This window comes from Cherax quadricarinatus, chromosome 9 (assembly GCF_038502225.1).
Source record: "Cherax quadricarinatus isolate ZL_2023a chromosome 9, ASM3850222v1, whole genome shotgun sequence".
NCBI classification, from domain to species: Eukaryota; Metazoa; Arthropoda; class Malacostraca; order Decapoda; family Parastacidae; genus Cherax; species Cherax quadricarinatus.
This window is the reverse complement of record NC_091300.1, coordinates 24668872-24695380: the sequence shown is the minus strand read 5'-3', so window position 1 is coordinate 24695380 and position 26509 is coordinate 24668872. Positions and strand designations below refer to the sequence as shown.

Below are 26509 nucleotides of genomic sequence, written 5' to 3'. Positions count from 1 at the left end.
GGGAATAGATCTGTCTAGGGGGTAGTACATAGATCTATCTAGGGGGTAGTACATAGATCTATCTAGGGGGTAGTACATAGATCTATTTAGGGGGTAGTACATAGATCTATCTAGGGGGTAGTACATAGATCTATCTAGGGGGTAGTACATAGATCTATCTAGGGGGTAGTACATAGATCTATCTAGGGGTACTCGTGTGTATCACGTCATACGTCCACGTAGGGGGTACTCTGTACAGAGATGTTGATGTAGATATGTAAGGTGGTTCCTCAGCGGGTATAGGTAGCTGTGAGTGCTCGGGGAGGTGGTAGGAGGAGAAGTTTGAGTAACCACTTAAGAACAAGGACGGGGAACCTTGTCGTATGCTGCTGCTGCTGCTGCTGTAGTTACTGTTGTTGTTGTTGCTAGTTAGTTGCTGATGCTGCTGTGCTACCAGTGCTCTAGCTACTGTTGTTGTTGTTGTTGTTGGTGATGGTGCTGTGTTTACTGCTGTTGGTGGTGCTGCTACTACTGCTGCTGATGCTGCTGGTGCTGCTGCGGCCGCTAACACGAGCCAAGATGAGATGATTGGACACTGGTGCTCGCGCCTGTGATAGTCAAACTCAATATATCTTACATGTGATTGTGCTTTGAATGGCCAGCTTGTTTAGTCTCTGTAGTTGACAAGCTTTCCTCCAGCTTAACCTTCCCTCCAGCTTAACCTTCCCTCCAGTTCAAGCTTCTCTCCATCACATGAATCTACAAAGATGTCTCATTGAGTTTAATGTTTCCTTCAAATAAATGAATTCACATCAGCAGTGGAAGCTTAAATCTTGTGTCCCAGACTCGTGTATACTGAGATATATATATATATATATATATATATATATATATATATATATATATATATATATATATATATATATATATATATATATAAAGTAAAACTTGCAATTTTGGCTTAAATAGCAATGCTCTTCTTGCTGAATAAGACAAGTGAAATTTTGTGCATGCAATAATTTCGCAAAAATCATTCTGAACCTAACGAAAAAAAATATTTCATTGTGTTTGTTTATTTATTAAATTATTGTAAACTTACATAAAATATATTTTGTTGGATTAAGCTAAATTAAATTGCGCTTGTTATAATAAAGTTAGGTAAGTTTTCTAAGGTTCTTTTGGTACAAAACTATTAATTTTTACATTAACATAAATGAAAAAATAAACCTTTAAACGTATAAGAGAAAATTTTAGAAAGGACTTAATTTTAAATGACACACACACAGACACACAGACACACAGACACACACACACACACCACACACACACACACACACACACACACACACACACACACACACACACACACACACATACAATCACACACACACATATATATATATATATATATATATATATATATATATATATATATATATATATATATATATATAATGTCTTGATAATAATGATGATTAATAATAATTACTAAGAATTACAACATATGGTATTTGTTAAGAATATGTTGATAAAGGTTGCACAGTGTGGTTTACGTGAAACTTAAGTCAGTCTATGTATTTAAAATAGTGCAGTTATAAAGGCAGTGTGTTAATATATGCGAGTTGCAGGGAGGTCATTTATCACTGCTGATGCGTGGAGTGTCGTGCAGTGAAGGTGCAACTTGTGTGTTGCAACTTACATCATATATTCTCGTATTTCTCCCTATCATTGTCAGTGACATGAGCTGACATGAACGACCAAACTTCGTCACACTCCTCTCTTAACGTCTCTGTTTTTGTCTTGTCAATACATAACTTGCAAGAAGTTAATCTTTGCACTGCTGCAAAGAGGTCGAGGCAACCTCGAGAGCTGAGGTGGCGTTGAGGTCGTCCTTGGTGGAGTGGTGAGGGAGGTAATTCAGCCTCCAGTATCTCATCTCTCCCTCTGTCTCTCACACACACACACACACCCTCGTCCTCTTCAATGTCTCGGTCTCCCGCCTTCACTCATGCTTGGCATCAATGTATATACATCTTTATGACCCAGGATAATGAGGCAGCGGTGTGAAGCATGGCGTTGCAGATACCAGCATTACTAGTGATACTGTGAGCTGTGGTGTACACGAGGTGTAGGTCACAGCCAGTGATGTTTATACTTGGTGTTAACAAGGTTGTGTGGGTGTGTTCCAAATTGTGCTGAGCATCGCGTTGTGTTTAGCAGGAAATATTGAAAGCCAATACCAAGAGTGTTCAGTGTTTGCCCAAGTGCGCAATAAGTTGTTCAATTTCTGCTTCGTAATAACCAAAGTAACGAAGCCCTGCGCTGTAGATAACAAGTGATAACTAGTCTGTGGCTTCCAAGTGACCCCCAGATAACGCATTAAGTGAGGGACAAGTGCCCCTGACGCTGGAGATGTCCACTTACTCAGCCAGTCAAGCTACTGAGTTGATGATGGCCTCAGCAGCAGCCAGAGGACGAAGTGTGTCCCCTGGTGTGCTGCTGGGTCCTGGGCATGACCTACCCTGTATCTGCTGTGACCACATCCATACCCACCTCCTCTCTCCTCCCCACCAGTGCCACATTACACATTCCTTAGACAGTCAGTGCCACGCGCATCATCTTTGTGAAGCTGACGACTCTCATATTTCTAAACACTGCATAGATAGTAGGTGCCATAGGGAAGATGAGTGCCATGGGGATCAGTTGGGAAGTGATGGTGTGTGTTGTATCCCAGGCTACCCAGTAGAGGCCGTGTGTCACATTCTGCAGTTGCCGGGGAAGACTGATGGTAGTGATAACTACCCAGCGTTTCAGTTATCCGATAACGCTGACACCCACGACACTAAGAGTGTCGTCAGTGGGTACAAGTCAGAGTACATCTCCTCGCCGTCAGTGGAGTTGCTGACCAACCTGGGTCTGCAGGACCTCTCTGAGACTGACAGTGATATTGAAGACCTGTTGGTGCCTGCCGATGGTGAGGCTCGCTTGTGTTGCAGTGACGACGACGATGACCTAGAGCTACACGGTATTCTTGACGACGACGACGACGATGATGATACTGAGGCGCTGGGTGATATTGGCGCCGGTTACGAGGGGGACGACAACGATGACGATGACGACAGGGATGACGATGACCATGACGATGACGACCACATTAAGACTCACGATCCAGGGGAGGAGAGACACGACGTGGTCTTCTACGTGGGTAACGAGGACGACATCTTCCAGTTCGAGAATGGCGACGACTTCGGCCACAAAGACAACTACGACAGTGACGTGAAGATCTACCTGAGTACCGAGGAGGAGCAGCAGTGCCCCAGTACTGAGGAGTACCACACAGACAGTAGTCATGTGGCTGACGAGGCTGTGGAGACGCCCCGGCCTCGCCTCCAGCACGGTGTCTGCCCCTCCCTCAGTTACCCCATAACCTCTACTATCGCTCACCTTCTCCTGCCGCTGCAGCCCCTCATGACTGTCCTCCCGCGGGAGGTAGTCAGCGAGGTAGAGGACCTGCAGAAGATGTACCCTGGCATCTCAGAGGACTACCTACGGACCTTGTGTGAGTTCGGCCTCCTGGAGGAGGTGTCGCCCTCAGAGTCTACCACTCCCACTTCCAACCTCCAGGGAGCTCCCTTCTTCTCCCTCAGCAGGACCTCCCTGGGCCGCAGGAGGTCACGCTTCTGGAGTGAGCTCCTGGCAGATCAGGGCTCATCACAGGTCTCTCCCTACGACACTCTGACGAGCCAATCAGAGTACAGAGCCACGCCCTCAGTACGCGGTCTCTTCCTGACCACGCCCACCGCACCCTCGTCCTCAGGCAACAGTCCCAGAGAGAGGAAGAAGAGTACATTCTGGCTACCTCCAAAACTAATAGAGGTAATGTATATACACACCAGGTGTACACCCTCCCCAGGTGTACACCTACCCCAGGTGTACACCCTCCCCAGGTGTACACCCTCCCCAGGTGTACACCCTCCCCAGGTGTACACCCTCCCCAGGTGTACACCCTCCCCAGGTGTACACCCTCCCCAGGGGTACACCTACCCCAGGTGTACACCCTCCCCAGGTGCACACCCTCCCCAGGTGTACACCCTCCCCAGGGGAACACCTACCCCAGGTGTACACCCTCCCCAGGTGCACACCCTCCCCAGGGGTACACCCTCCCCAGGGGTACACCCTAGGTATACACCCTCCCCAGGGGTACACCCTAGGTATACACCCTCCCCAGGTGTACACCCTGCCCAGGGGTACACCTATCCCAGGTGTCCACCCTCCCCAGGTGTACATCTTCCCTAGGTGTACACCCTCCCCAAGGGTACACCCTCCCCAGGGGTACACCCTCCCCAGGGGTACACCCTCCCCAGGGGTACACCCTCCCCAGGGGTACACCCTCCCCAGGTGTACACCCTTCCCAGGGGTACACCCTCCCCAGGGGTACACCCTCCCCAGGGGTACACGTCGGTACATCAGTAAACTTGTAATAACAAGGACGCCAGTTTGGTTCCCAACGCTTCTAAAACTTAGTTTCTTGCTCTACAGTGTCATATATGAACTTCAAGATGGTATAAAATACCGACAGGTTGTTAGGTAAGACACATATGCAACAGTTAGGTATCTTTATTTCGAAACGTTTCGCCTACACAGTAGCCTTCTTCAGTCGAGTACAGAAAAGTTGATAGAAGCAGAAGAGACTTGAAGACGATGTAATCAGTCCATCACCCTTAAACTTTTGAGGTGGTCAGTCCCTCAGTCTGGAGAAGAGCATTGTTCCAAAGCTGAAGAAGCCTACTGTGTAGGCGAAACGTTTCGAAATAAAGATACCTAACTGTTGCATATGTGTCTTACCTAACAGTGTGAAATATGCATGGGGAAGCGCTTGACCCGTAAGAGTCGTACAGCACCTGGATAATGGAGGGTAATCGAGTTTGATCCAAGGAAAGAATGAATTGCTAAATATTTTTGCATCAAGAACCCTGGCCAGCATCACCTGGAACAAACTATCAGTACTGGAACAATCAATAGTGGAACAAACTATCAGTACTGGAACTATCAGTACTGGAACAAACTATCAGTACTGGAACTATCAGTACTGGAACAAACTATCAGTACTGGAACTATCAGTACTGGAACAAACTATCAGTACTGGAACAAACTATCAGTACTGGAACTATCAGTACTGGAACAAACTATCAGTACTGGAACAAACTATCAGTACTGGAACTATCAGTACTGGAACAAACTATCAGTACTGGAACAAACTATCAGTACTGGAACTATCAGTACTGGAACAATCAATAGTGGAACAAACTATCAGTACTGGAACTATCAGTACTGGAACAAACTATCAGTACTGGAACAAACTATCAGGTGGGGTGGTGGCACATTAGAGGTGGGGTGGTGGCACACTAGAGATGGAGTGGTGGCACACTACAGGTGGGTTGGTGGCACACTACCGCTGGGGTGGTGGCACACTACAGGTGGGGTAGTGGCACACTACAGGTAGGGTGGTAGCACACTACAAGTGGGGTGGTGGCACACTACAGGCGGGGTGGTAGCACACTACAGGTGGGGTGGTGGCACACTACAGGTGGGGTGGTGGCACATTACACGTGGGGTGGTGGCACACTACACGTGGGGTGGTGGCACACTACGGTGGGGTGGTGGCACACTACACGTTGGGTGGTGGCACACTACAGTTGGGGTGGTGGCACACTACAGGTGGGGTGGTGGCACACTACAGGTGGGGTGGTGGCACACTGCAGGTGGGGTGGTGGCACACTGCAGGTGGAGTGGAAGCACACTACAGGTGGGGTGGTAGCACACTACATGTGGGGTGGTAGCACACTACAGGTGGGGTGGTGGCACATTAGAGGTGGGGTGGTGGCACACTAGAGATGGAGTGGTGGCACACTACAGGTGGGTTGGTGGCACACTACCGCTGGGGTGGTGGCACACTACAGGTGGGGTAGTGGCACACTACAGGTAGGGTGGTAGCACACTACAAGTCGGGTGGTGGCACACTACAGGCGGGGTGGTAGCACACTACAGGTGGGGTGATGGCACATTACAGGTGGGGTGGTGGCACACTACACGTGGGGTGGTGGCACACTACAGGTGGGGTGGTAGCACACTACAGGTGGGGTAGTGGCACACTACAGGTGGGGTGGTGGCACACTACAGGTGGGGTAGTGGCACCCTACAGGTGGGGTGGTAGCACACTACAGGTGGGGTAGTGGCACACTACAGGTGGGGTGGTGGCACACTACACGTGTGGTGGTGGCACACTACAGGTGGGGTGGTAGCACACTACAGGTGGGGTGGTGGCACACTACAGGTGGGGTGGTGGCACACTACAGGTGGGGTGGTGGCGCACTACAGGTGGGGTGGTGGCACACTACAGGTGGGGTGGTGGCACACTACAGGTGGGGTGGTGGCACACTACAGGTGGGGTGGTGGCACACTACAGGTGGGGTGGTGGCACACTACAGGTGGGGTGGTGGCACACTACAGGTGGGGTGGTAGCACACTACAGGTGGGGTGGTGGCACACTACAGGTGGGGTGGTGGCACACTACACGTGGGGTGGTGGCACACTACAGGTGGGGTGGTAGCACACTACAGGTGATGTGGTGGCACACTGCAAGTGGGGTAGTGGCACACTACACTTGGGGTGGTGGCACAGTACAGGTGGTGTGGTGGCACACTACGGGTGGGGTGGTGGCACCAACTATGTCATACAAGAACAAGGTGCCATCATTGCCTGGCACTCCCTGGTGAGTGCCATGGCAGTAGTGATCCATAAGGCTGCTTCAGTCAGAGACCTCTCACACATAGTTACCAGTGATGGAGTGTCAGGTGTAAGACACTCCTTCACTCTTCCCTCACTCCTTCACTCTTCCCTCACTCCTTCACTCTTCCCTCACTCCTTCACTCTTCCCTCACTCCTTCACTCTTCCCTCACTCCTTCACTCTTCCCTCACTCCTTCACTCTTCCCTCACTCCTTCACTCTTCCCTCACTCCTTCACTCTTCCCTCACTCCTTCACTCTTCCCTCACTCCTTCACTCTTCCCTCACTCCTTCACTCTTCCCTCACTCCTTCACTCTTCCCTCACTCCTTCACTCTTCCCTCACTCCTTCACTCTTCCCTCACTCCTTCACTCTTCCCTCACTCCTTCACTCTTCCCTCACTCCTTCACTCTTCCCTCACTCCTTCACTCTTCCCTCACTCCTTCACTCTTCCCTCACTCCTTCACTCTTCCTTCACTCCTTCACTCTTCCCTCACTCCTTCACTCTTCCTTCACTCCTTCACTCTTCCCTCACTCCTTCACTCTTTCCTCACTCCTTCACTCTTCCCTCACTCCTTCACTCTTCCCTCACTCCTTCACTCTTCCCTCACTCCTTCACTCTTTCCTCACTCCTTCACTCTTCCCTCACTCCTTCACTCTTTCCTCACTCCTTCACTCTTCCCTCACTCCTTCACTCTTCCCTCACTCCTTCACTCTTTCCTCACTCCTTCACTCTTCCCTCACTCCTTCACTCTTCCCTCACTCCTTCACTCTTTCCTCACTCCTTCACTCTTCCCTCACTCCTTCACTCTTTCCTCACTCCTTCACTCATCCCTCACTCCCTCATTCTTCCTTCACTCCTTCACTCTTCCCTCACTCCTTCACTCTTTCCTCACTCCTTCACTCTTCCCTCACTCCCTCATTCTTCCTTCACTCCTTCACTCTTCCTTCACTCCTTCACTCTTCCTTCACTCCTTCACTCTTCCTTCACTCATTCATTCTTCCTTCACTCCTTCATTCTTCCTTCAATCCTTCATTCTTCCCTCACTCCTTCATTCTTCCTTCACTCCTTCGTTCTTCCTTCACTCCTTCATTCTTCCCTCACTCCTTCATTCTTCCTTCACTCCTTCGTTCTTCCTTCACTCCTTCATTTTTCCTTCACTCCTTCATTCTTCCTTCACTCCTTCATTCTTCCTTCACTCCTTCACTTTTCCCTCACTCTTTCACTCTTCCCTCACTCCTTCATTCTTCCCTCCTTCACTCTTCCCTCACTCCTTCACTCTTCTTTCTCTCTTCCTTCACTCTTCCTTCACTCCTTCACTCTTCCTTCACTCCTTCACTCTTCCTTCACTCCTTCACTCTTCCTTCACTCCTTCACTCTTCCTTCACTCCTTCACTCTTCCTTCACTCCTTCACTGTTCCCTCCCTCTCCCTGTTTCTATCTCCTCTCCTGTTTGTCTTCTTTCTGTTTTGAGTTTCCTTATTCCATCCTTCCAGCTGTTTACAATTTTCCCTCATTTCTGCTTTTATATTAGACCTCTGTAGTATGGCACTGTAGGATGGCACTGTAGGATGGCACTGTAGGATGGCACTGTAGGATGGCACTGTAGGATGGCACTGTAGGATGGCACTGTAGGATGGCACTGTAAGATGACACTGTAGGATGACACTGTAGGATGACACTGTAGGATGACACTGTAGGATGACACTGTAGGATGGCACTGTAGGATGATACTGTAGGGTGGCACTGTAAGATGACACTGTAGGATGACACTGTAGGATGACACTGTAGGATGACACTGTATGATGGCACTGTAGGATGACACTGTAGGATGGCACTGTATGATGGCACTGTAGGATGATACTGTATGAAGACACTGTAGGATGACACTGTATGATGGCACTGTAGGATGATACTGTAGGATGGCACTGTAGGATGGCACTGTAGGATGATACTGTAGGGTGGCACTGTAAGATGACACTGTAGGATGACACTGTAGGATGACACTGTAGGATGGTACTGTAGGATGACACTGTAGGATGGCACTGTATGATGGCACTGTAGGATGTTACTGTATGAAGACACTGTAGGATGACACTGTATGATGGCACTGTAGGATGATACTGTAGGATGGCACTGTAGGATGGCACTGTATGATGGCACTGTAGGATGATACTGTAGGATGACACTGTAGGATGACACTGTATGAAGACACTGTAGGATGACACTGTAGGATGGCACTGTAGGGTGACACTGTAGGATGACACTGCATGATGACACTGCATGATGACACTGTAGGATGGCACTGTAGGATGACACTATAGGATGGCACTGTAGTATGACACTTGGATGACACTGTTGGATGACACTGTAGGATGACACTGTAGGATGACTGTAGTATGAGACTGTAGGATGGCACTGGGAAAAGTGAAGTAAGCATCTGGTGCGATTCCAGTGATGATACTTGATTCTGCTGTGTCAAGTGTCACAGTAGCACAGTGTTGTCAAGTGTCACAGTAGCACAGTGTTGTCAAGTGTCACAGTAGCACAGTGTTGTGTCAAGTGTCACAGTAGCACAGTGTTGTCAAGTGTCACAGTAGCACAGTGTTGTGTCAAGTGTCACAGTAACACAGTGTTGTCAAGTGTCACAGTAACACAGTGTTGTGTCAAGTGTCACAGTAGCATAGTGTTGTGACAAGTGTCACAGTAGCACAGTGTTGTGTCAAGTGTCACAGTAACACAGTGTTGTGTCAAGTGTCACAGTAGCACAGTGTTGTGTCAAGTGTCACAGTAGCACAGTGTTGTGTCAAGTGCCACAGTAGCACAGTGTTGTGTCAAGTGTCACAGTAACACAGTATTGTGTCAAGTGTCACAGTAACACAGTGTTGTGTCAAGTGTCACAGTAGCACAGTGTTGTGTCAAGCGTCACAGTAACACAGTGTTGTGTCAAGTGTCACAGTAGTACAGTGTTGTGTCAAGTGTCACAGTAACACAGTGTTGTGTCAAGTGTCACAGTAGCACAGTGTTGTGTCAAGTGTCAGTAGCACAGTGTTGTGTCAAGTGTCACAGTAGCACAGTGTTGTGTCAAGTGTCACAGTTGCACAGTGTTGTGTCAAGTGTCACAGTAGCACAGTGTTGTGTCAAGTGTCACAGTAGCACAGTGTTGTGTCAAGTGTCACAGTAACACAGTGTTGTGTCAAGTGTCACAGTTGCACAGTGTTGTGTCAAGTGTCACAGTTGCACAGTGTTGTGTCAAGTGTCACAGTAGCACAGTGTTGTGTCAAGTGTCACAGTAGCACAGTGTTGTGTCAAGTGTCACAGTAGCACAGTGTTGTGTCAAGTGTCACAGTAGCACAGTGTTGTGTCAAGTGTCACAGTAACACAGTGTTGTCAAGTGTCACAGTAACACAGTGTTGTCAAGTGTCACAGTAACACAGTGTTGTGGCAAGTGTCACAGTAGCACAGTGTTGTGTCAAGTGTCACAGTAACACAGTGTTGTGTCAAGTGTCACAGTAGTACAGTGTTGTGTCAAGTGTCACAGTAACACAGTGTTGTGTCAAGTGTCACAGTAGCACAGTGTTGTGTCAAGTGTCACAGTAACAGTGTTGTCTCAAGTGTCACAGTAGCACAGTGTTGTGTCAAGTGTCACAGTAACACAGTGTTGTGTCAAGTGTCACAGTAGTACAGTGTTGTGTCAAGTGTCACAGTAACACAGTGTTGTGTCAAGTGTCACAGTAGCACAGTGTTGTGTCAAGTGTCACAGTAACAGTGTTGTGTCAAGTGTCACAGTAGCACAGTGTTGTGTCAAGTGTCACAGTAACACAGTGTTGTCAAGTGTCACAGTAACACAGTGTTGTCAAGTGTCACAGTAACACAGTGTTGTGTCAAGTGTCACAGTAGCACAGTGTTGTGTCAAGTGTCACAGTAACACAGTGTTGTGTCAAGTGTCACAGTAGCACAGTGTTGTGTCAAGTGTCACAGTAACACAGTGTTGTGTCAAGTGTCACAGTAGCACAGTGTTGTGTCAAGTGTCACAGTAACAGTGTTGTCTCAAGTGTCACAGTAGCACAGTGTTGTGTCAAGTGTCACAGTAACACAGTGTTGTGTCAAGTGTCACAGTAGTACAGTGTTGTGTCAAGTGTCACAGTAACACAGTGTTGTGTCAAGTGTCACAGTAGCACAGTGTTGTGTCAAGTGTCACAGTAACAGTGTTGTGTCAAGTGTCACAGTAGCACAGTGTTGTGTCAAGTGTCACAGTAACACAGTGTTGTGTCAAGTGTCACAGTAACACAGTGTTGTCAAGTGGTATCTTCACTGGTGCTAGTGGTTGTATCTTCACTGGTACCAGTGGTGGTGTCTTCAATGGTACTAATGGTGGTATCTTCACTGGTACTAGTGGTGGTATCTTCACTGGTACTAGTGGTGGTATCTTCACTGGTACTAGTGGTGGTATCTTCACTGGTACTAGTGGTGGTATCTTCATTGGTACTAGTGGTGGTATCTTCACTGGTACAAATGGTGGTATCTTCACTGGTACTAGTGATGGTATCTTCACTGGTACTAGTGGTGGTATCTTCACTGGTACTAGTGGTGGTATCTTCACTGGTACTAGTGGTGGTATCTTCACTGGTACTAGTGGTGGTATCTTCACTGGTACTAGTGGTGGTATCTTCACTGGTACTAGTGGTGGTATCTTCATTGGTACTAGTGGTGGTATCTTCACTGGTACTAATGGTGGTATCTTCACTGGTACTAGTGGTGGTATCTTCACTGGTACTAGTGGTGGTATCTTCACTGGTACTAGTGGTGGTATCTTCACTGGTACTAGTGGTGGTATCTTCACTGGTACTAGTGATGGTATCTTCACTGGTACTAGTGATTTTATTTTCGCTGATGCGAGGATGGTAGCTTCAGTGATACCAGGATGGTATCTTGATCAGAGATACCAGGACGGTACTCACCTCACAGACAGAGCCTGGCTGTCATGTAGGCGGAGGGTCGATCTGGGAACCAATAGATCGTTGGTACGATACAATACTCACTCAACCACGGGAAGCCCAGCACTGCTGCACTTCACAGCTACTGTAGTCTGAATACAACTGTAGTCTGAAATGAATACAGCTGTAGTATGAAGTGAATACAACTGTAGTCTGAAATGAATACAGCTGTAGTCTGAAGTGAATACAGCTGTAACCAGTGTACCAGTAGATGACTCACTACCAACCGTCTGCGTGAATCATTGACTGTTATTCATATTGCTGCTGACCATAGCAAGATTTCAAACACCCCTCACCTTGTAGGCACTTGTGGGTCAGTCGAAGATAGGGAGCAGAGAGAGGCGGGTCGGCTGTTGGCGCTTCCCATACTTCCCGTTATATATTATACGTAAAAACCAGCCTACGTGAGTATTTTTACCCCATCCACGTTATCGAAACCCACATGACACAACTGTGGTCTGAAGTGAATACAACTGTAGTCTGAAGTGAATACAATTGTAGTCTGAAGTGAATACAACTGTAGTCTGAAGTGAATACAATTGTAGTCTGAAGTGAATACAGTTGTAGTCTGAAATGAATACAGTTGTAAACCATACCCCCGGCCGGGATTGAACCCGCGGTCACAGAGTCTCAAAACTCCAGCCCGTCGCGTGGTTCAACTCTATGACCGCGGGTTCAATCCCGGCCGGGGGTATGGTTTATTTGCAATCGTGTCATTACAATACAGTTGTGGTCTGAAGTGAATACAACTGTAGTCTGAAGTGAATACAATTGTAGTCTGAAGTGAATACAGTTGTAGTCTGAAGTGAATACAGTTGTAGTCTGAAGTGAATACAACTGTAGTCTGAAGTGAATACAATTGTAGTCTGAAGTGAATACAATTGTAGTCTGAAGTGAATACAACTGTAGTCTGAAGTGAATACAATTGTAGTCTGAAGTGAATACAGTTGTAGTCTGAAGTGAATACAATTGTAGTCTGTGGATTTTTCTGAAGTTATCTGTAATGGTCGTTGAAATTTTAAGGTGTCTACCATGACTTATGTGGGGTAACTCAAGAATGATTCTTGTGGTCGGTTTTAAACCCTGGTGGTACGGCGTACCGTGGGCGGAGGAACCTTCAGAGACTGGACTGCGCTTATGACACTTTGCTAGACGGAAACGGGATGATAGTCTCCACCAGAGAGCTTGAGAATGCACCGTCCAGTCGGCTTCAAACTTACTCGGATGATGCATATGTGCCCAGTATTGTTCTAGATTATGTAAGTGGAAATTCAGATGCAGTCATCAGTCTGTTGACTGTTGTAAAGAATTTTATAAAGACTGTTATAAAGACTGTTATAAAGACTGTTATAAAGACTGTTATAAAGACAGTTATAAAGACTGTTATAAAGACTGTTATAAAGACTGTTATAAAGACTGTTATAAAGACTGTTATAAAGACTGTTATAAAGACAGTTATAAAGACTGTTATAAAGACTGTTATAAAGACAGTTATAAAGACTGTTATAAAGACTGTTATAAAGACTGTTATAAAGACTGTTATAAAGACTGTTATAAAGACAGTTATAAAGACTGTTATTATAAAGACTGTTATAAAGACTGTTATAAAGACTGTTATAAAGACTGTTATAAAGACTGTTATAAAGACTAATATAAAGACTGTTATAAAGACAGTTATAAAGACTGTTATTATAAAGACTGTTATAAAGACTGTTATTATAAAGACTGTTATAAAGACTGTTATAAAGACTGTTATAAAGACTGTTATAAAGACTATTATAAAGACTGTTATAAAGACTGTTATAAAGACTGTTATAAAGACTGTTATAAAGACAGTTATAAAGACTGTTATTATAAAGACTGTTATAAAGACTGTTATAAAGACTGTTATAAAGACTATTATAAAGACTGTTATAAAGACAGTTATAAAGACAGTTATAAAGACAGTTATAAAGACAGTTATAAAGACTGTTATAAAGACTGTTATAAAGACTGTTATAAAGACTGTTATAAAGACTGTTATAAAGACTGTTATAAAGACTGTTATAAAGACTGTTATAAAGACTATTATAAAGACTGTTATAAAGACAGTTATAAAGACAGTTATAAAGACTGTTATTATAAAGACTGTTATAAAGACTGCTATTATAAAGACTGTTATAAAGACTGTTATAAAGACTTTTATGAAGACTGTTATAAAAGACTGTTATAAAGACTTATAAAGACTGCTATTATAAAGACTGTTATAAAGACTGTTATAAAGACTATTATAAAGACTGTTATAAAGACAGTTATAAAGACAGTTATAAAGACTGTTATTATAAAGACTGTTATAAAGACTGCTATTATAAAGACTGTTATAAAGACTGTTACAAAGACTGTTATAAAGACTGTTATAAAGACAGTTATAAAGACTGTTATAAAGACTGTTATAAAGACTGTTATAAAGACTGTTACAAAGACTGTTATAAATACTGTTATTATAAAGACTGATATAAAGACTGTTATAAAGACTGTTATAAAGACTGTTATAAAGACTGTTATAAAGACAGTTATAAAGACTGTTATAAAGACTGCTATAAAGACTGTTATAAAGACTGCTATAAAGACTGTTATAAAGACTGTTATAAAGACTGTTATAAAGACTGTTATAAAGACTGTTATAAAGACTGCTATAAAGACTGTTATAAAGACTGTTATAAAGACTGTTATAAAGACAGTTATAAAGACTGTTATAAAGACTGTTATAAAGACAGTTATAAAGACTGCTATAAAGACTGCTATAAAGACTGTTATAAAGACTGTTATAAAGACTGTTATAAAGACTGTTATAAAGACTGTTATAAAGACTGTTATAAAGACTGTTATAAAGACTGTTATAAAGGCAGTTATAAAGACTGTTATAAAGACTGTTATAAAGACTGTTATAAAGACTGTTATAAAGACTGTTATAAAGACTGCTATAAAGACTGTTATAAAGACTGTTATAAAGACTGCTATAAAGACTGTTATAAAGACTGTTATAAAGACTGTTATAAAGACAGTTATAAAGACTGTTATAAAGACTGTTATAAAGACAGTTATAAAGACTGTTATAAAGACTGTTATAAAGACTGTTATAAAGACTGTTATAAAGACTGTTATAAAGACTGTTACAAAGACTGTTATAAAGACTGTTATAAAGACTGTTATAAAGACTGTTATAAAGACTGTTATAAAGACTGTTACAAAGACTGTTATAAAGACTGTTATAAAGACTGTTATAAAGACTGTTATAAAGACTGTTATAAAGACTGTTATAAAGACTGTTATAAAGACTGTTATAAAGACAGTTATAAAGTTATAAAGACTGTTACAAAGACTGTTATAAAGACTGTTATAAAGACTGTTATAAAGACTGTTATAAAGACTGTTATAAAGACTGTTATAAAGACTGTTATAAAGACTGTTATAAAGACTGTTATAAAGACTGTTATAAAGACAGTTATAAAGACTGTTATAAAGACTGTTATAAAGACTGTTATAAAGACTGTTATAAAGACTGTTATAAAGACTGTTATAAAGACTGTTATAAAGACATTTATAAAGACTGTTATAAAGACTGTTATAAAGACAGTTATAAAGACTGTTATAAAGACTGTTATAAAGACTGTTATAAAGACTGTTATAAAGACTGTTATAAAGACAGTTATAAAGACTGTTATAAAGACTGTTATAAAGACAGTTATAAAGACAGTTATAAAGACTGTTATAAAGACTGTTATAAAGACTGTTATAAAGACTGTTATAAAGACAGTTATAAAGACAGTTATAAAGACTGTTATAAAGACTGTTATAAAGACTGTTATAAAGACAGTTATAAAGACAGTTATAAAGACTGTTATAAAGACTGTTATAAAGACTGTTATAAAGACTGTTATAAAGACTGTTATAAAGACTGTTATAAAGACTGTTATAAAGACAGTTATAAAGACTGTTATAAAGACAGTTATAAAGACAGTTATAAAGACTGTTATAAAGACTGTTATAAAGACTGTTATAAAGACTGTTATAAAGACAGTTATAAAGACAGTTATAAAGACTGTTATAAAGACTGTTATAAAGACTGTTATAAAGACAGTTATAAAGACAGTTATAAAGACTGTTATAAAGACATTTATAAAGACTGTTATAAAGACTGTTATAAAGACAGTTATAAAGACAGTTATAAAGACTGTTATAAAGACTGTTATAAAGACTGTTATAAAGACAGTTATAAAGACTGTTATAAAGACTGTTATAAAGACTGTTATAAAGACAGTTATAAAGACAGTTATAAAGACTGTTATAAAGACTGTTATAAAGACAGTTATAAAGACAGTTATAAAGACTGTTATAAAGACTGTTATAAAGACAGTTATAAAGACTGTTATAAAGACTGTTATAAAGACTGTTATAAAGACAGTTATAAAGACAGTTATAAAGACTGTTATAAAGACTGTTATAAAGACTGTTATAAAGACTGTTATAAAGACAGTTATAAAGACTGTTATAAAGACTGTTATAAAGATAGTTATAAAGACTGTTATAAAGACAGTTATAAAGACTGTTATAAAGACTGTTATAAAGATAGTTATAAAGACTGTTATAAAGACAGTTATAAAGACTGTTATAAAGACAGTTATAAAGACTGTTATAATCTGTGTTCACTTACAAAGTTATATTCTGCTCAACAACACAATAACACAGTTATCCTCCTCCAATTATAACTTTAATAGTTATTCACAATTTCAAGGTATATTTTTGTGTAAGATTTTTAACGGCTCAGTTATATGAAGCCTATCGTGTTATTATATGTATATATATATACCAGGAATATAGTGTGTCTAGCAGGGTGGTTGATGGTGCTGGATGGTGCTGGGTGTACCGTGTTATTATATGTATATATATATATATACCAGGAATATAATGTGTCTAGCAGGGTGGTTGGTGGTGCTGGGTGGTGCTGGGTGATGCTGGGTGGTGCTGGGTGATGCTGGGTGGTGCTGGGTGTACCGTGTTATTATATGTATATATATATATACCAGGAATATAGTGTGTCTAGCAGGGTGGTTGATGGTGCTGGGTGGTGCTGGGGGGTGCTGGGTGATGTGTGGTGCTGGGTGGTGCTGGGTGTACCGTGTTATTATATGTATATATATACCAGGAATATAGTGTGTCTAGCAGGGTGGTTGATGGTGCTGGGTGGTGCTGGGTGGTGCTGGGTGGTGCTGGGTGATGCTGGGTGGTGCTGGGTGTACCGTGTTATTATATGTGTATATATACCAGGAATATAGTGTGTCTAGCAGGATGGTTGATGGTGCTGGGTGGTGCTGGGTGGTGCTGGGTGATGTGTGGTGCTGGGTGTACCGTGTTATTATATGTGTATATATACCAGGAATATAGTGTGTCTAGCAGGGTGATTGATGGTGCTGGGTGGTGCTGGGTGATGCTGGGTGGTGCTGGGTGATGTGTGGTGCTGGGTGGTGCTGGGTGTACCGTGTTATTATATGTATATATATACCAGGAATATAGTGTGTCTAGCAGGATGGTTGATGGTGCTGGGTGGTGCTGGGTGGTGCTGGGTGGTGCTGGGTGATGCTGGGTGATGTGTGGTGCTGGGTGGTGCTGGGTGGTGCTGGGTGGTGTTGGGTGGTGCTGGGTGATGCTGGGTGGTGCTGGGTGGTGCTGGGTGATGTGTGGTGCTGGGTGGTGCTGGGTGGTGCTGGGTGGTGCTGGGTGGTGCTGGGTGATGCTGGGTGGTGCTGGGTGGTGCTGGGTGATGTGTGGTGCTGGGTGGTGCTGGGTGCTGTGTGGTGCTGGGTGGTGCTGGGTGATGTGTGGTGCTGGGTGGTGCTGGGTGATGTATGGTGATGGGTGGTGCTGGGTGGTGCTGGGTGATGTATGGTGCTGGGTGGTGATGTGTGATGTATGGTGCTGGGTGGTGCTGGGTGATGTATGGTGCTGGGTGGTGCTGGGTGATGAATGGTGCTGGGTGGTGCTGGGTGATGTATGGTGCTGGGTGATGTATGATGTATGGTGCCGGGTGGTGCTGGGTGGTGCTGGGTGATGTATGGTGCTGGGTGGTGCTGGGTGATGTGTGATGTATGGTGCTGGGTGGTGATGTGTGATATATGGTGCTGGGTGGTGCTGGGTGGTGATGTGTGATGTATGGTGCTGGGTGGTGATGTGTGATATATGGTGATGGGTGGTGCTGGGTGGTGATGTGTGATGTATGGTGCTGGGTGGTGATGTGTGATATATGGTGATGGGTGGTGCTGGGTGGTGATGTGTGATGTATGGTGCTGGGTGGTGATGTGTGATATATGGTGATGGGTGGTGATGTGTGATGTATGGTGCTGGGTGGTGATGTGTGATGTATGGTGCTGGGTGGTGATGTGTGATATATGGTGATGGGTGGTGCTGGGTGGTGATGTGTGATATATGGTGATGGGTGGTGCTGGCTGGTGCTGTGTGATGTATGGTGATGGGTGGTGTGTGATGTATGGTGATGGGTGGTGCTGGGTGGTGCTGTGTGATGTATGGTGATGGGTGGGGATGTGTGATGTGTGGTGATGGGTGGTGATGTGTGATGTATGGTGATGGGTGGTGATGTGTGATGTGTGGTGATGTGTGGTGCTGGGTGGTGTGTGATGTATGGTGATGGGTGATGTGTGATGTATGGTGCTGGGTGATGTGTGATTTATGGTGCTGGGTGATGTATGGTGCTGGGTGGTGATGTGTGATGTATGGTGCTGGGTGGTGATGTGTGATATATGGTGATGGGTGGTGCTGGGTGGTAATGTGTGATGTATGGTGATGGGTGGTGCTGTGTGATGTATGGTGATGGGTGGTGCTGGGTGGTGATGTGTGATGTATGGTGCTGGGTGATGTGTGATGGGTGGTGCTGGGTGGTGATGTGTGATGTATGGTGCTGGGTGATGATGTGTGATGGGTGGTGCTGCGTGGTGATGTGTGATGTATGGTGCTGGGTGGTGATGTATGATGGGTGGTGCTGGGTGGTGATGTGTGATGGGTGGCACTGGGTGGTGATGGGTGGTGATGAGTGGTGCTGGGTGGTGATGGGTGGTGATGGGCGGTGATGAGTCTTGATGGGTGGTGCTGGGTGGTGATGAGTGGTGATGGGTGGTGATGTGTGATGTATGGTGATGGGTGGTGCTTTGTGGTGATGTGTGATGTATTGTGATGGGTGGTGCGGGGTGATGGGTGGTGCTGGGTGGTGATGAGTGCTGGGTGGTGATGGGTGGTGATGGGCGGTGATCGAAGTGTATAAGTGGAAGATAGGTATTAATAAAGGGGATATTAATAAGGTCTTGAGGATGTCTCTCCAAGAGAGAACCCGCAGTAATGGATTTAAATTAGATAAGTTTAGATTTAGAAAGGACATAGGAAAGTATTGGTTTGGAAATAGGGTAGTTGATGAGTGGAACAGTCTACCTAGTCGGGTTATTGAGGCTAGGACTTTGGGTAGTTTCAAATCTAGGTTGGATAAGTACATGAGTGGGAGGGGTTGGATTTGAGTGGGACTTGCACATCAGAGCTTATTTCTTGGGTGGCATTGAAAATTGGGTTGGGCAAATGTTTTGTTAGTGGGATGAATTGTAAAGGACCTGCCTAGTATGGGCCAGCAGGCCTCCTGCAGTGTTCCTCTTTTCTTATGTTCTTATGTTCTTATGAGTGGTGATGGGTGGTGCTGGGTGGTGATGAGTGGTGATGAGTGGTGATGGGTGGTGATATATGGTGATGGGTGGTGCTGGGTGGTGATGTGTGATGTATGGTGATGGGTAATGCTGGGTGGTGATAAGTGATGATGGGTGGTGCTGGGTGCTGAAGGTTGGTGATGGGTGGTGATGTGTGATGTATGGTGATGGGTGGTGCTTTGTGGTGATGTGTGATGCATGGTGATGGGTGGTGATGGGTGGTGATGAGTGCTGGGTGGTGATGGGTGGTGATGGGCGGTGATGAGTGGTGATGGGTGGTGCTGGGTGGTGATGAGTGGTGATGGGTGGTGATGTTTGATGTATGGTACTGGGTGGTGCTGGGTGGTGCTGGGTGATGTATGGTGCTGGGTGGTGCTGGGTGATGAATGGTGCTGGGTGGTGCTGGGTGATGTATGGTGCTGGGTGATGTATGGTGCTGGGTAGTGATGTGTGATGTATGGTGCTGGGTGGTGCTGGGTGATGTATGGTGCTGGGTGGTGCTGGGTGATGAATGGTGCTGGGTGATGTATGGTGCTGGGTGATGTGTGATGTATGGTGCTGGGTGGTGCTGGGTGATGTGTGGTGCTGGGTGGTGATGTGTGATGGGTGGTGCTGGGTGGTGATGTGTGATGTATGGTGCTGGGTGGTGATGGGTGATGTATGGTGCTGGGTGGTGATGGGTGATGTATGGTGCTGGGTGGTGCTGGGTGATGTATGGTGCTGGGTGATGAATGGTGCTGGGTGATGAATGGTGCTGGGTGGTGCTGGGTGATGTATGGTGCTGGGTGGTGCTGGGTGATGAATGGTGCTGGGTGATGAATGGTGATGGGTGGTGCTGGGTGATGTATGGTGCTGGGTGATGTATGGTGCTGGGTGGTGCTGGGTGATGTATGGTGCTGGGTGGTGCTGGGTGATGTATGGTGCTGGGTGGTGCTGGGTGATGTGTGGTGCTGGGTGGTGCTGGGTGGTGATGTGTGATGCATGGCGGTGGGTGGTGCTGGGTGATGTATGGTGCTGGGTGGTGCTGGGTGATGAATGGTGCTGGGTGGTGCTGGGTGATGTATGGTGCTGGGTGGTGCTGGGTGATGTATGGTGCTGGGTGGTGCTGGGTGATGTATGGTGCTGGGTGGTGCTGGGTGATGTATGGTGCTGGGTGGTGCTGGGTGATGTATGGTGCTGGGTGGTGCTGGGTGGTGCTGGGTGATGTGTGGTGCTGGGTGGTGCTGGGTGATGTATGGTGCTGGGTGGTGCTGGGTGATGTGTGGTGCTGGGTGGTGCTGGGTGATGTAGGGTGCTGGGTGGTGCTGGGTGATGTATAGTGCTGGGTGGTGCTGGGTGATGTATAGTGCTGGGTGGTGCTGGGTGATGTATGGTGCTGGGTGATGTATGGTGCTGGGTGGTGCTGGGTGATGTATGGTGCTGGGTGGTGCTGGGTGATGTGTGGTGCTGGGTGGTGATGTGTAATGTATGGTGCTCGGTGATGTGTGATGTGTGGTGCTGGGTGGTGATGTGTGGTGATGTGTGATGTATGGTGTTGGATGGTGCTGGGTGGTGATGGGTGGTGCTGGGTGGTGATGTGTGATGTATGGTGCTGGGTGATGTGTGACGTATGGTGCTGGGTGGTGCTGGGTGATGTGTGATGTATGGTGCTGGGTGGTGCTGGGTGATGTGTGATGTGTGGTGCTGGGTGATGTGTGATGTGTGGTGCTGGGTGGTGATGTGTGATGTATTGTGCTGGGTGGTGATGTGTGATGTATGGTGCTGGGTGATGTGTGATGTATGGTGCTGGGTGGTGATGTGTGATGTATGGTGATGGGTGGTGATGGGTGGTGCTGTGTGATGTATGGTGATGGGTGGTGCTGGGTGGTGATGTGTGATGTATGGTGATGGGTGGTGCTGGGTGGTGATGTGTGATGTATGGTGATGGGTGGTGCTGGGTGGTGATGTGTGATGTATGGTGCTGGGTGGTGATGTGTGATGTATGGTGCTGGGTGATGTGTGATGTATGGTGCTGGGTGGTGATGTGTGATGTATGGTGATGGGTGGTGATGGGTGGTGCTGTGTGATGTATGGTGATGGGTGGTGCTGGGTGGTGATGTGTGATGTATGGTGATGGGTGGTGCTGGGTGGTGCTGTGTGATGTATGGTGATGGGTGGTGATGTGTGATGTGTGGTGCTGGGTGGTGTGTGATGTGTGGTGATGGGTGGTGATGTGTGATGTGTGGTGCTGGGTGGTGATGGGTGGTGATGTGTGATGTATGGTGCTGGGTGATGTGTGATGTATGGTGCTGGGTGATGTGTGATGTATGGTGCTGGGTGATGTGTGATGTATGGTGATGGGTGGTGATGGGTGGTGCTGTGTGATGTATGGTGATGGGTGGTGATGTGTGATGTATGGTGATGGGTGGTGCTGGGTGGTGCTGTGTGATGTATGGTGATGGGTGGTGATGTGTGATGTGTGGTGCTGGGTGGTGTGTGATGTGTGGTGATGGGTGGTGATGTGTGATGTGTGGTGCTGGGTGGTGATGGGTGGTGATGTGTGATGTATGGTGCCGGGTGATGTGTGATGTATGGTGCTGGGTGGTGATGTGTGATGTATGGTGCTGGGTGGTGATGTGTGACATATGGTGATGGGTGGTGCTGTGTGATGTATGGTGATGGGTGGTGCTGGGTGGTGCTGGGTGGTGATGTGTGATGTATGGTGCTGGGTGGTGATGTGTGATGTATGGTGCTGGGTGATGTGTGATGGCTGGTGCTGCGTGGTGATGTGTGATGTATGGTGCTGGGTGGTGATGTGTGATGGGTGGTGCTGGGTGGTGATGTGTGATGGGTGGTGCTGGGTGGCGATGTGTGATGGGTGATGATGGGTGGTGATGAGTGGTGCTGGGTGGTGATGGGTGGTGATGGGCGGTGATGGGTGGTGCTGGGTGGTGATGAGTGATGGGTGGTGATGTGTGATGTATGGTGATGGGTGGTGCTGGGTGGTGATGTGTGATGTATGGTGATGGGTGGTGCGGGGTGATGGGTGGTGCTGGGTGGCGATGTGTGATGGGTGGTGCTGGGTGGTGATGAGTGGTGCTGGGTGGTGATGGGTGGTGATGGGCGGTGCTGAGTGGTGATGGGTGGTGCTGGGTGGTAATGAGTGGTGATGGGTGGTGATGTGTGATGTATGGTGATGGGTGGTGCTGGGTGGTGATGTGTGATGTATGGTGATGGGTGGTGCGGGGTGATGGGTGGTGCTGGGTGATGGGTGGTGATGAGTGCTGGGTGGTGATGGGCGGTGATGAATGGTGATGGGTGGTGCTGGGTGGTGATGAGTGGTGATGGGTGGTGATGTGTGATGTATGGTGATGGGTGGTGATGTGTGATGTATGGTGATGGGTGGTGCTGGGTGATGTGTGATGTATGGTGATGGGTGGTGCTGGGTGGTGATGAGTGGTGATGGGTGGTGCTGGGTGCTGAAGGTTGGTGATGGGTGGTGATGGGTGGTGATGAGTGGTGATGGGTGGTGTTGTTTGATGTATGGTGCTGGGTGGTGCTGTGTGATGTATGGTGATGGGTGGTGCTGGGTGGTGATGTGTGATGTATGGTGCTGGGTGATGTGTGATGGGTGGTGCTGGGTGGTGATGTGTGATGGGTGGTGCTGGGCGGTGATGTGTGATGTATGGTGCTGGGTGGTGATGTGTGATGGGTGGTGCTGCGTGGTGATGTGTGATGTATGGTGCTGCGTGATGTGTGATGGGTGATGCTGGGTGATGTGTGATGTATGGTGCTGGGTGGTGATGTGTGATGGGTGGTGCTGGGTGGTGATGTGTGATGGGTGGTGCTGGGTGGTGATGTGTGATGGGTGGTGCTGGGTGGTGATGAGTTGTGCTGGGTGGTGATGGGTGGTGATGGGCGGTGATGAGTGGTGATGGGTGGTGATGAGTGAGTGATGGGTGGTGATGTGTGATGTATGTTGATGGGTGGTGCTGGGTGGTGATGTGTGATGCATGGTGATGGGTGGTGCTGGGTGATGGGTGGTGATGGGTGGTGATGGGTGGTGATGAGTGGTGATGGGTGGTGCTGGGTGGTGATGAGTGGTGATGGGTGGTGTGTGATGTATGGTGATGGGTGGTGCTGGGTGGTGATGTGTGATGTATGGTGATGGGTGGTGCTGGGTGGTGATGAGTTGTGATGGGTGGTGCTGGGTGCTGAAGGTTGGTGATGGGTGGTGATGGGCGGTGATGAGTAGTGATGGGTGGTGCTGGGTGGTGATGTTTGATGTATGGTGATGGGTGGTGCTGGGTGATGTGTGATGTATGTTGATGGGTGGTGCTGAGTGGTGATGGGTGTTGAGTGGTGATGGGTGGTGATAGGCGGTGATGAGTGGTGATGGGTGGTGCTGGGTGGTGATGGGTGGTGATGGGTGGTGATGAGTGGTGATGGGTGGTGCTGGGTGGTGATGTGTGATGTATGGTGATGGGTGGTGCTGGGTGGTGATGGCCAGTGATGAGTGGTGATGGGTGGTGATGGGCGGTGATGAGTGGTGATGAGTGGTGATGGATGGTGATGGGCGGTGATGAGTGGTGGTGGGTGGTGATGGGTGGTGCTGGGTGGTGATGGGTGGTGCTGGGTGGTGATGTGTGATGTATGGTGATGGGTGGTGATGGGTGGTGATGGGCGGTGATGAGTGGTGATGGGTGGTGATGGGCGGTGATGAGTGGTGATGGGTGGTGCTGGGTGATGTGTGTTGTATGGTGATGGGTGGTGCTGGGTGGTGATGTGTGATGTATGGTGATGGGTGGTGCTGGGTGGTGATGGGTGGTGCTGGGTGCTGATGGGTGGTGCTGGGTGGTGATGAGTTGTGATGGGTGGTGATGGGCGGTGATGAGTGGTGATGGGTGGTGATGGGTGGTGCTGGGTGGTGATGGGTGGTGCTGGGTGGTGATGCGTGGTGCTGGGTGGTGATGGGCGGTGATGAGTTGTGATGGGTGGTGATGCGTGGTGCTGGGTGGTGATGGGCGGTGATGAGTGGTGCTGGGTGGTGATGGGCGGTGATGAGTGGTGATGGGTGGTGATGGGTGGTGATGGGTGGTGATGGGCGGTGATGAGTGGTGCTGGGTGGTGATGGGTGATGAGTGGTGATGGGTGGTGATGAGTGGTGATGGGTGGTGATGGGTGGTGAGTGGTGATGGGTGGTGATGGGCGGTGATGAGTGGTGATGGGTGGTGATGAGTGGTGATGGGTGGTGATGGGCGGTGATGAGTGGTGATGGGTGGGGAAGATTGTGAAATGCTGTGAGTGAAGCGTGTGTGGTTGTGACGTGGGGAGGGGAGGGGAACGGTGGGGGGGTTCAACAGTGGCTCGGAGGAACCCTTGATAAAGGGAGTCGTGGAGGGGGGGGTGAGCAGAGGGGTAAAGGGGGAGGGGAGGGAAGTGGTGGGGTGGGGTTGAGGGGAGTGGTTTAGAGGGAGGGGAAGGGTTGAGGGGGAGAGGAGGGGAGTGGTTTAGGGGGAAGGGAGGGGAGTGGTTTAGGGGAAGGGGAGGGGTTTAGGTGGAGGGGGAGATGACGGGGAGGGGAGGGGAGTGGAGTGGTTTAGGAGGAGGGGAGGGGAGTTGTTTGAGGGGAGGGAAGTTGTTTGAGGGGAGTGAAGTTGTTTAGGGGGAGGGGAGGGGAGTGGTTAGGGGTAGGGAAGGGGAGTTGTTTAGGGGGAGGGGAGTGGTTTAGGGGGAGGGGTTTAGGTGGAGGGAAGGAGAGGGGTTTGGTGGAGGGGAGGGGTTAAAAAGCATACGACAGTCTGTCAGTTAATCGCAAGATGAACAGGCGAACTACAGCGTCTGAGGTAGCACATAACCACAACCTGGTAGCACACTAGTAGCACACTGGTAGCACACTATCGCAAGATGAACAGGCGAACTACAGCGTCTGAGGTAGCACATAACCACAACCTGGTAGCACACTAGTAGCACACTGGTAGCACACTAGTAGCACACTGGTAGCACACTGGTAGCACACTAGTAGCACACTAGTAGCACACTGGTAGCACACTGGTAGCACATTAGTAGCACACTGGTAGCACACTAGTAGCACACTGGTAGCACACTGGTAGCACACTAGTAGCACACTAGTAGCACACTGGTAGCACACTGGTAGCACATTAGTAGCACACTGGTAGCACACTGTTAGCACACTAGTAGCACACTAGTAGCACACTGGTAGCACATTAGTAGCACACTGGTAGCACACTGGTAGCACACTGGTAGCACACTGGTAGCACATTAGTAGCACACTGGTAGCACACTGGTAGCACACTGGTAGCACACTGGTAGCACACTGGTAGCACACTGGTAGCACACTAGTAGCACACTGGTAGCACACTGGTAGCACACTGGTAGCACACTGGTAGCACACTGGTAGCACACTGGTAGCACACTAGTAGCACACTGGTAGCACACTAGTAGCACACTAGTAGCACACTGGTAGCACACTAGTAGCACACTGGTAGCACACTGGTAGCACACTAGTAGCACACTGGTAGCACACTAGTAGCACGCTAGTAGCACACTGGTAGCACACTGGTAGCACACTGATAGCACACTGGTAGCACACTGGTAGCACACTAGTAGCACACTGGTAGCACACTGGTAGCACACTAGTAGCACACTAGTAGCACACTGGTAGCAAACTAGTATCACACTAGTAGCACACTAGTAGCACACTAGTAGCACACTGGTAGCACACTAGTAGCACACCAGTAGCACACTAGAAACACATCAATAGCACACCAGTAGCACATCAATAGCACACTAGTAACACACTGGTAGCACACCAGTAGCACACTGGTAGCACACTAGTAGCACACCAGTAGCACACTAGTAGTACACTAGTAGCACACTGGTAGCACACCAGTAGCACAGTAGCACACTGGTAGCACACCAGTAGCACACCAGTAGCACAGTAGCACACTGGTAGCACACTAGTAGCACACTGGTAGCACACCAGTAGCACACTGGTAGCACACCAG

General features: G+C 47.2%; 1 protein-coding gene across 8 annotated transcripts in view; it reads left to right on the top strand.

The window, feature by feature from the left end:
• Positions 1 to 1950: 1950 nt before the first annotated feature.
• Positions 1951 to 26509, top strand: part of Ca-beta (Calcium channel protein beta subunit) — a 485913-nt gene continuing 461354 nt past the window's right edge. For 2 of the 8 annotated variants that reach the window (XR_011391785.1, XM_070083354.1), the window contains exon 1: positions 1951 to 3855. Coding sequence is in view for 6 of the 8 variants with exons in the window: in XM_070083354.1 (XP_069939455.1) it covers positions 2392 to 3855 (1464 nt within the window). In the remaining 2 variants the exon portion in view is untranslated. The remainder of the gene's footprint in view (positions 3856 to 26509) is intronic. The other 6 variants (XM_070083358.1, XM_070083357.1, XR_011391784.1 and 3 more) reach the window with 5 other exon arrangements.